We start from the raw sequence: 11,430 nt of genomic DNA, 5'->3' as shown, positions 1-11,430 counted from the left end.
AATATACTACATAAATTAGATTTACTTCAAGATGTTCATTATTTTATATTAAAAATGTTTATAAAAATATCATTAATATAAATACGCTTAATATTATTAGTCCAATCTAAATACACAAATTAGTTTTATTAATAAAGCGTTGACGATTTATTCTTATGACGTAAGTAACAAAACTATAATTCAATAGAACATTAATTATTAATATTTTATTAATTTTCTTTACCTTAAATTGATGACTCTAGCTTAGCTAATTTTTATAGGAAAGTAATTCAATATAATTTTAAGATAATATACAATACAGATCATTTTCTACAAATAAACAAATTTTAAATGAGTTTATCACTCGGTCTTCACTATATAAAAACGGTGAGCTTTATCAATACTATTTGATAACATAAACTATATAAACGACACACCTGTCATAGCACAATCTTTATATTTGGTGAAAACCAAGTGATCAACTTTATATAAGTATCATGATTGTTTTAACCATGTTCGTTCCTTTGAAGATCATAACATTACGGGGCTCCACAGAGTGGAGGATATTGTAGTAACAGATTTTTGGTTTTGCGAGAAATGTATGTTAGCCACCTGCTCAATCTATTCCGGTCCATACCAACAAGGAAATTTGCCAGTCCCGGAATTTTAATCCAGGACCTGTGACATCACAAACCTGACGTGTAACCGCACGGTTATCGTATGCCAAGTAAACGGCAAATCTCTTGAAAAGAAAAAAATTAAAATATTTATTTGGCAAAATTTTCAATAATTCATCCAAAAGGTCGCACTTAAGGGGGATGCTTATACTATCAGAGGCGAAAAGAGGCACCTAACGGAAAATTATGAAGCTTGCAATTTGAGATTTTTTTTGATAATTTACAATTTCAACTGTAGTAATTAATAAATATGTATCTGAAAACACTAAAAAGATTTTTAATTTTTTTTTTAATTTAAAGATAAACTGGCAATTGTAAAAAAATGTAATAAAATGTGAATTCGTTGCAGGGTCAAATCTTATTATTACATTATATTTTATGGCCATATTTATTATTAAAATTCAGTTTATTAAGTTTTAGATTTTATGTGGTGTAGATATTTGACTAATTCATCGTTTTAATATTTTTTATATATATTTTAAAAAACATCGATTTTTAAAAAAATATAAATGTGTATAACTTGAAATCCTTTTTATTTATATCAAATTTTATTTTAGGTATGGTCACAATATTGAAGCTCGAGTTGATATAAATAAAAAGGATTTCAAGTTATACACATTTATATTTTTATAAAAATCGATGTTTTTTAAAATATATATAAAAAATATTAAAACGATGAATTAGTCAAAAATCTACACCACATAAAAATCAAAACTTAATACAATAAATTTTAATGATAATTATGACCATTAAATATAATGCGATAATAAGATTTGACCCTGCAACGAATTCACATTTTATTACATTTTTTTACAATTGTAAGTTTATCTTTAAGTTTAAAAAAAATAAAAAATCTTTTTAATGTTTTCGGATACATATTTATTAAATAATACAGTTGAAATTGTAAATTATCAAAAAAAAATCTCAAATTGCAAGCTTCGTATATTTCCGCTAGGTTCTCTGCTAGCATGCGTCTCCCCCTTAATTACTTACAAGGTGTCAGGTTAGAGTAGTGTTATTAAATTTGTGTAAGTGGTAAATATTTCTTTCATTAATTTCAAAATTATTATTTCATTAATTATCAGTTATTAAAATATGATTATTTTACAATAATATACTATTTTAAGACACACGTATACATAGTCTACGTTTTATACGTTATTTTTAGTCTACGTTTTACAATAACCACTTTCTTTTCAAAATACAGTAAATAACTATATGCATTATTTTGTAGGACTGCAAATTGATTCAAAAAGTCAGGTAAATATCATTAAAATTTACGTACCTAGGGTGATATTATAAAAACAATAATAACAGCAGACGATGATATAAAATTAACAAAAAAATAAATAATTAATTCATGAAGTAATTTTTATCTATGTATATTTTAATCCCCCCTAATATTTCTCACAGCAAGAAAGCGAAGACGATCGCATCTGTGCGATGGTCGATGTTGCCAGTATCTCACATTTCCCCCATATAAATACTGCAGCTTCTTACTCCCAATCTTACAGTCTTCCACCAAACCCGTTTTAGTGCACATCTCTACAAAACACCACGCACATCTCTACCAAAACACTTTAAAACAAAACAACCGCGATTTAAAAAAAATCTTTTTTCAAATCCGTTTTCCCGCCGTCGCACGACGGACAATAGGTTAATTAAATCAAGTTAGAGTGGTGTTTATCTCGCGACCGGATATTTTAATGTTACCAGATGCATCTGTGTGATGGACGCAAGTGAAAGGTTGGCGGCGATTAACAGCGTATTTACGCATGGCGGAAGTTATTACGGACTTAATAAATAATTAATGATAAGGTGACCTAAGGCTGAATTACGCGTGTGTAATTATAGTAGAATATTTCTCGATTTTTTTTATTCTAGTGTGAAATTCTTATTGACCGGCGCCATGATGAAGAATATTATATTGGTACGTTATTTTATTATTATTTTTGTTATTTAATTTTAACAACTTTGAACGTGAACTCTTATATATTATAATTCCATATAGAATTGTCTTGTATAACTTTTAAACTACCATAATTTATTATTATATCTCTTTTCAATGCTAAGTATTTTGTCACCCCATTCAAATATTATTGTTAGGGAAAATTATTTTTTTAATTGCTTCCATTTTGACTAATGTGCATAGTTTTAGTTGATGCTGTGTAATATAATATTTCAACTAGATTACTCTAAAGATAATGAAACTAAATAATTTATAAATTAAAAATGGGGTTTCAATTTGTCATCATTCTAACTTCTTCAAACTATCTGCTATTTATGAACACTGTACTTTCGATAAATTTTGTAAATTTTGATATCCATTAAAAACCCACTTAGGGTTTTCAAAGTATTAATAGTATTACAATTAATAATAAGTATATAAAGTCATAATATTGTTTGAACGGATAAGAAAATGTATTCTGTCTCTATCTATGCGTATAGTATTTAAGCAAAGGCAAACGGCCTATCTGAATAGTCTTGATAATGGTGTTACAACCGAAATAGCTATCGACAAACCTTTTAAAAAAAACCTGTAGAATTTAATATTAATTATATTTTCATTTCTTTTAAAATATAATTCTACCAAGTAAATGCTAACTCAATTAATAAATCTAATTTATATTATAGCACTGATAATTGTGTATTTCGATGAATTTTTTAAACCCATATTAAAATAACAAAATATAACGTAATAATTAAATATGTAATGTAGGTACGTATAGTACACCAATTTATACATACTATGTATACGATTAAAAAGATATTTTATACTATGAATATATTTCTATATTACATAATTTATTATTGATAAGAACTAAAGTCAAAATATTGATAAACAGACTTTTTCAATGAAAATCGCTCATTTTTAATATTAAAAAAATATTATTACTGCTAATAATTAAATTAGTTGTATGTATATTAATAATAAAATTGTAGTACATTAACATTATACTTAGAAATGTTTTCCAGAACCGCGCTGAGATAAAAACTTTAAATTAGTAACAATTTTTCGTAAACGTTATCTGAGTGTGTTACAAAATTAATTCGTCAACAGTAAACCGCCATTTTTATTTTATGTTGGCAAAGACGTGAAAACTATTTATTCTATGATTACCAACTCAACCATAATAAAAACATATTTTTTTCACTTCTGAGATACATGCTTGTAAAAATTACACCGAATAGGGAAGGCTTAAACACATAGCCATTGCACCCCTATTTGGTATACATATTTTTTTTTTAAACAGGAATAGTAAAGTTATAATCTTAATTTTATTAATAATGTTACATTAAGTTGAATAAAAACATGGTTTCCTAATAAAAACATTCTGACATCGTTAAATACGAAAATATAAAAAAATTGAGTACCTACTCATTTTATTAGAGTAGTTTTAATTATTTTTTTAAAAAAAATTTTATGTGCGTAATTAAATAACACGATTGATAAGTATTTTGTCTCGTGCATCCATATTTACCTAAAATTAGATTGAGGAATTTACTAAGTATTTCATAATCAGCTACATCCCGTGTTGACAGGCAGGTCATGCGTTGCGAAGTAAAAGATGCGGTGGCTTCATTAGAAAGTATCGACATCTTAGTTTAAAAATAACCGAAGCACTAAAAAATCTGACAACCTAACTATTGTTGTATTATAATACATTGTGATGGCGGCTTATCGAAAAATATTCTCAAGGATACTTCCAAATCCGTCAACGCCACAGATCTTCACGCACCTAAAATGATCACTGTTTGAAAGTACATATGTTTCGTGGAAATATTCTAATTCGCAGTAGATATTATAATATAATATATTTAAAGATTTTTGGTGTATTTGTTTGTTTAATATAGTCAAAAATAAATATTATAATTGGTAACTAGGTATTTGCAGATAATTAATTGAAACTACAATTAAAACGGGGCGGTATTAAGGGTGGCACTTTGCCTAGTGACGTCACTAGTCTTAATATTCGTAAAACTAGTAAGACTATGATACCTACGTGAAAGAATCAGATCAAATATAAGAAGTACATATGGCTACAGATCAAGTTATTCATAGATTATGATCACGTACAAGTTTATGTAACGATTTGAGAAATATACTCACTAAACTTGTTTAATCGCACGAAGATGTTATAAAACGGTGTTATATATTATTATTACTCAAAGACAGTGAGTAAGTATAGATCTTTTTCCTACAGTATCATTAATTTCTGGGTCTATTTATATGTTGAGTATATTAATAACAAAAAAATCTTAAAACCATAATGCCCCATTAATTAGCCATTAATAAGAACCAAAAAACTTTAATTTTAGTTTTCATAATAACGTGTCTTTTGGATATAGAATATACTTTCTATCTGGTTTATAGTATAAATGTTTTTATTGTATAATACTAATATACATTATGGCCATCGTAAATAATGTTTTTTTCTATACATGAGATACAATTTGTGCTGTGTAAAACAGTAAAATATTTTACACAGTCGCTGATTCTCGCAATAAAAATAATGTTATAAAGAAAATAATACTCAATAAACCTGATTTTTCTTTATACCCTTAACAACCATTGGGGTACGGTGCAAGGAAGAAGTATTTCTTGTACTGGGCTTCAATGAAGAGTGCGTTTAATATAGTTTAGGGTACATTACAGCATTCATATTTTCACTAGTACTATTGTTGCAAATTCTCTCAAGCCATATGAATTAATTACTATATTATAACTTATATTTCACGGAAAATAAGGTACAGATTACTATGTTTATCAGTCCGACAATAATATTATGATATAATTAATATTTGTGATACAAAATATTCATCTCATTTGACATGATATTTATTTTAATCGTTTCAAGACATTTGGCGTTTATTTGGTGATATTTTATGATGATATTGTTTAAATTAATGTACCACTTGGTATTCACCTCATATATAGATAACACATTAATCAACTACAGCACTCGGAATGGACCGGAACGAACCGGACCGTAGCTCTGATATATTATTATCGTTCTTTAGGTTTAATATAAAATTTACGGGCTGTAAAAATAACCTGTAGGTATTTAAAGCCGATTTCTATAAATATCTATGCGCTTCAATGCTTTTTAAAAATAGTATGTTATATTAGACACTCGTGTTAACCAAAGTGCCTTATTAAAAGTACATTAACATTACTTATTATAATTAATAATATAAAATATAATTAATGCGAGTTTTGTAATATTCTATAGAATTCCGCACTGCTTATAGCAAAGACAAAGGAATAAAATAGAATAACAGAAATTTTGACAAAATAACTATTTCGTAAAAAAAAAATGTTTTTTTTCAACAGCGGCGCTGATAAACTCTGTCTCCAAAATATTCTGTAAATATGCGTATCGTCTGACGCATTTATTTGTCCAAGAAATATGTATTGTTGTTTTAATTTAATAAAACGCAATTTTTTGTAGTATTTATTCCACTTTTAATCAATTCAGTTGAAAATGTTCCACTGAGGCGGACGAAACCGGTCCTAATCTATTGATTAAAATTGGAATAAGTTCTATAAAAAAATTGCGTTTTATTAAATAAAAACAACAATACAATGCAGTTCCACCATGAATTGACAGTTAACAAAATAAAAGAAATTCAAGAAATATGTTAAAAAAACAAGAATTTCTTCAGGAGAGTGTTTTTGGAAAATTATCCAACGCTCGGGTTCGAGAAATTTTCTATTTCGTACGCAGAATCAACAACATTAAAAAAACCATTTTGCTCCATATAATTTCTCCATTAAAAATTCTCACCTCTTCCACTAAATTATTACTTGAAATTTTATCATCTATCCATTTATAATATTTCTTTATATATAACTCTTCTTCTACCATATGATAACATGGTAAATACAGACCATCACATGATCAAAACACGTGTCATAAAAAATCTCTATATCTAGTCTCTAAGTGATAATTTTAAATATAATAGTTTTAAAATTTAGATATTTGTTGGTGAGTAGATGTAATAATATGGTAGGTATGCTATGTACGTACTTATATAATTATTATGAAGAAAAAAATGTAGGCTGCAACAGAGATAATCAGCGTATCCCAAATTGTAGACCGTCTACGGAGACGAACGTAATATTCAATTGAAATTTAAAATATACTCTTTCATCGATTTACGAAAATAAAGATTACACAATAAACGTAATTTTCTCAGGTCACTTTCCTTTGGATTGTTTACAACTTGCTTTCTTGTGGATTGAGTTAACCCGTCGTGAGATAAAAAATATCTGTTTTTTTACACAATGTTGTAAGAAGACGCAAAATGAAATGTAACAAAAAGTCGTGAACATAATTCGGGACATGACCTAAAGACGCGTATCGGAGTGAAAACTTTGTGATTTTTTCTCATCTGATTGTGCAAGTTTTCTACTGTATTTTTTTCATAATACGAAATAAACAATCATGGTCTAAATAAAATGCATAGATATATTTTTATATTAATATTATTAATCTTTTCATCATTTTGAATAATATGGAAGCTTGCAAAAAATTGCGTCAGATGACATTGTTACTTTTTATAAGAAACGGATATACTAATAATAATATTATTACATCGACGATTAATTTGAATAAATTGTTCATAATGTTTTCCGGAGGAAGTCATGATGTTAAGAATGTTAAACTTAACGATTAACACTTCCTTTCGATATAATATAGTACTAAATAAAATATTTTTTAGAATATTCTTTATAACCGTTGTAAAATTATCATTTCTACTATTACTATTTCCTATTTTATTATAATTAATTAATTAAAAATCATGCCTATGTCGAAAATTTGTTCATAATAAAAATCTAAATTAGTTTGATTATAGGTAATATTATTTGGTTGATTTGAATTTATTGTATATTTTAATTTTATAAAATAATATGGCTCGTAACTAACAGAGACATCAGACAACAAGCGGCAGAGATAAAACTTCATAGCGTTATTAAGTAACAATCTTGTATAAAAGTTGAATAGAGTTTCGCTAGATGACTAACTGTATTTATATTATTATTCAATAGAACAATAAATTTTTCAATATAATATTGAGACCATTATAATAATTTACTTCATATTTTTATTGTAGATTGTTTACGATTACAGCTATAGAAGCAGATCAAACAATTTCGAAAATCACCGAAAAAGATTTACGAGTGTTTTATAGAGTGCCGCCTATAATACCGTCCCCTTTTATTTTTGGTTACAAATTATCTGCAAATTTGTTAGGTCTCTACTTACTTACTTACATTATCTATTTTTTTTAATGTGAAAATTTTTAAATTATTCCCGTGCGTTAAACTACTATTACAAAGAGCATTACCCTTCAAATCGTACTCAGTTCACTTTTTTATACAATATTTTTCAAGATTTTTTAAAGCAGAAAGTAGTTAGGTAATATGTCTTTCCGAGTACCTACTAAATTCGAGTGGAATAAAATGTTTATTCTAAAAAAATTCTTATAATTGAAAATGAGCAATTGAGACAGAAATAATTATGTAATTAAAAAAAAATAATGATACAATATTTTGTATCATCGTTGTACTATTAAACCCTTCGATGTGACCATTTTTATTGCATTACAACGTTTTTATTAGCTCGTATTCTTATTTGTCCGGTGGTTGTTTATCCAGTACAAATCTTGCAATCGATTTTTAACTAACTTCCCGACTAACTAGATATTTGAAACTTTTAGAATCTATCAGAACACAATGCCAATGCATTCTTTTAATACTTTTAGCCATCTTTAAGTAGAATTAGATTCATTTTCAGTTAATTCTGTTATGTATGAAAAGTTATTTCGGAAGAAATCCGTAATCCAATCTACTATTATTGGTTGCTAAGTGGGTGGTCCTAGCAACTAAATTATTAATATATACGTGCGTTACTATGGAAATCAAAATGACATTTCAGTATTCTATATTTGTCTGTTTGTTGCAAAATAATTTGTTGAGAATTGCCTTATTTGTCTTAAATTATATTAATACATAGAATTGTCAAGTATATATGAGTCAACAGAAAATTTAAAAACGTTGTATATAAAAAGTTCTTTTTATCTTGTAATTATGCATTTTCTGTTCGTTTATATAAAATCGTATAGTTGAATGAAACCATCAATGTCATAAAATATTATACTACCAAAATAAAATATTCTTAATTATAGAAACCTCCGTCTTAACATACTATTGTCTCATTTGGATAATACCGTAATAATAATTACAATGTACGTAGTTATTATAATAGAAATGCTCGATAATGACGAGCCTCCCAACATATATTATTTAGATAAATCAAGTTATTAAAGAATTGAAAATTTATATTTATTTTTTTATTTTAATGCTTATACCTACACAATTTTTTGTATCTCCTGGAAAATTAAAATTTTGTCACACCAGTGGTTTTAATAGCAGGTTCAATGATATTTGATATTATAACTTTATGCTATTTATATACTTACGTACAGCTTACGTAATTCCTTCTTAATAAATGTATGAATATTTTATCGTATTTTGTATTAATAGAGAGTGTTTTATTTGTTTCAGATATCGGCCATCTTCGTTCTGTACGTAACTACTTCGTTGGGGGGACCAGTACTGAATCCCACTATAAAGAAGACAAAACTTTTTCCAGTGAAAGGAAAAGTCAGTGAGTCTGCAGTTAGTAAAAATGAACACAAAGTAACTGATGAAGAAAAAGAATTCTTGAAAATAATTGAAGAGAAATACAACGTCAAAAAAGAAGATGACGAAGAAATCAAGGACATTAAAAAGAAGAAAGTACCACATGCTCCATTACCAGCTGTTATCGCTATAGAAATTTTTAATGATAATTCAACAGATGGTAAAGGAAAACGAACTATAGATGCGAATTTAGGATATGGATATAAAACCAATAACGGATATATTTACAGCCAGTTTGGAAGTGCTAACCAAGAAAAAGGAAAGTTCATGATTTATCCATATTCCCAGCATGATATTCCTCCGATATCTGGAGGTAAAGGATCTCCTTACGTATATCATACACAAGCGTTGTTCCACAATAGTCCAAAGACAGAGAAAACACATGTTGAAATACAACCATCAAAAGCTTATCAATTGGTTCCTGTGGACTCAAATGAACACCATGAATCTAGTTACAGTCCAGTCAGAACATTTTCAAGATTGAGAACTAAATATGAACAAGTGGAAGCAGTTGAAACTCCACCACCGCCACAATATCATTCTTCTGAAGAAGTCTACAACAATGGACATGCAGAAAATCCGACTACGTTATATTCAACTTTTAATGGAGGACAGTTATCAGATTTGAGTGGCCATTTTCCTGTTGTAATGCCAAATTATTTTGTAAGTCCGTCGCAGATTTTAAGTCATCCTCAATATCAATCGTTGGGAATACAAGGCCAGGAGCATTTACCACAACGTAATGTTATCCCTGTATTGATTTTACGTATACCCAGTTCCCACATTCAAAATCCTACTGCAGATTTATATCCCAAGCTACCACATAATCACCCATATGCTATGTCATTAAATAATATTAATATCCAATCTTTGGTCAGTGAGTATTTGGCTAACCTGCAACAACCTCAATACGTTCAACCGACTGAAGAGACACAGCCGAAATACGTTGTACCATACAGTCCACCGGTGAATTACCAATATCAACACCAACAAGTGTATTCAGTACCTAATACAAACAGCATACATTACGCTCCAAAACAGCCTTTGGTCCAACATTATCTTCCTTCAAGCCAGCCTACTTATTTACACCAATCACCAACTGTTCAACAACCAAGTCATTCAGGGCAATCGATTAAATATGTAATTCCCCATCCATCACAATCATCAAATTCTCAAGGAGCTGTATCCCATTCATCTTTCTCTCAAGTCTATGGACCAATCAGTCACCAACAGCCCGAATACGAAAACCACGAAGAACAATCACAGCATTTGACTTTCTCTGAAAATTATCCAGATTCTGCACATACCCAAGTAGTATATCAACCTCAGTATCAAAGCTCAGCATCAGGACAGTCTCTTGTTCATACAGTATCTGGACAATCTGGTTACGTTACACCATCATCTCAAGAAGAACATTCTCAACAATATACTATTGTGTCACCTACTCATACTCCTGGAAGAGTACATCAGACGTATATATCTGTACAACCAGATCCTGCTTCGTCTCATGAACAGGAAGATACATATGAGAATGAACAATCATTGAATGTATCTGAAGAAAGTGCTGATAAATATGAGACACCTTCTCCTTCTAAGGTTCCACCACAAGTTCCTCATAATTATCATGCTCATCCCTATCCAAAGCGACAAATAAAAACATCTGACAAGGAAATTAAAAAAAATAATCACCAGAGAAGACGAGTGATGTCTTAAATGCAGCACAGTATTCAAAAAAGTGTGCCCATAAATAGTTTATAAAATAAAAATACTTACATCCTTTAGATGTTTAAATTTTATTTTATGGCTGCAAGCTTTTTAAATGTCAATTCAAAATTCTTCTAATACCTAACTAATATTTCGAATAGCGATTCGATTAAAATTGAGGTGCTGAGTATTAAACAATTATTACACGTGACGTTTATTTAAAAAATAATTACAAGATAATAAGAACTTTTTATATACAACGTTTTTAAATTTTCTGTTGAATTATTATGCTCAATATGCTCAAATTTTTACTTGATATGAAGTAAATAAAAAAACAAACAAATACTTATAGAATACTGA

The 11,430-nt window shown here is 28.3% G+C and overlaps 1 protein-coding gene across 1 annotated transcript; it reads left to right on the top strand.

Moving 5' to 3' along the window:
* Positions 1 to 2,166: 2,166 nt before the first annotated feature.
* On the top strand, positions 2,167 to 11,210 carry LOC147070586 (uncharacterized). The gene is made up of 2 exons (XM_085948866.1): positions 2,167 to 2,586; positions 9,229 to 11,210. The coding sequence occupies exons 1-2, from the start codon at positions 2,566 to 2,568 to the stop codon at positions 11,077 to 11,079; spliced, it is 1,872 nt and encodes a 623-aa protein (XP_085804992.1). The 5' UTR covers positions 2,167 to 2,565; the 3' UTR covers positions 11,080 to 11,210.
* The last annotated feature ends 220 nt before the right edge of the window (positions 11,211 to 11,430 follow it).

This window comes from Rhyacophila brunnea, unplaced genomic scaffold, assembly GCF_057557595.1.
Source record: "Rhyacophila brunnea isolate RB1 unplaced genomic scaffold, BYU_Rbru_1.0 scaffold_21, whole genome shotgun sequence".
Taxonomy (NCBI): domain Eukaryota; kingdom Metazoa; phylum Arthropoda; class Insecta; order Trichoptera; family Rhyacophilidae; genus Rhyacophila; species Rhyacophila brunnea.
The sequence above is the reverse complement of the archived record's forward strand: the minus strand, read 5'-3'. Positions and strand labels throughout refer to the sequence as shown.

What these genes read in the sequence shown, in the direction of transcription:
- LOC147070586 (XM_085948866.1), top strand. Translation starts at nt 2,566, where the DNA reads ATGATGAAGAATATTATATTG. An exon ending in TGATGAAGAATATTATATTG is followed by an intron (nt 2,587 to 9,228) that starts GTACGTTATTTT and finishes TATTTGTTTCAG; the next exon opens with ATATCGGCCATCTTCGTTCT.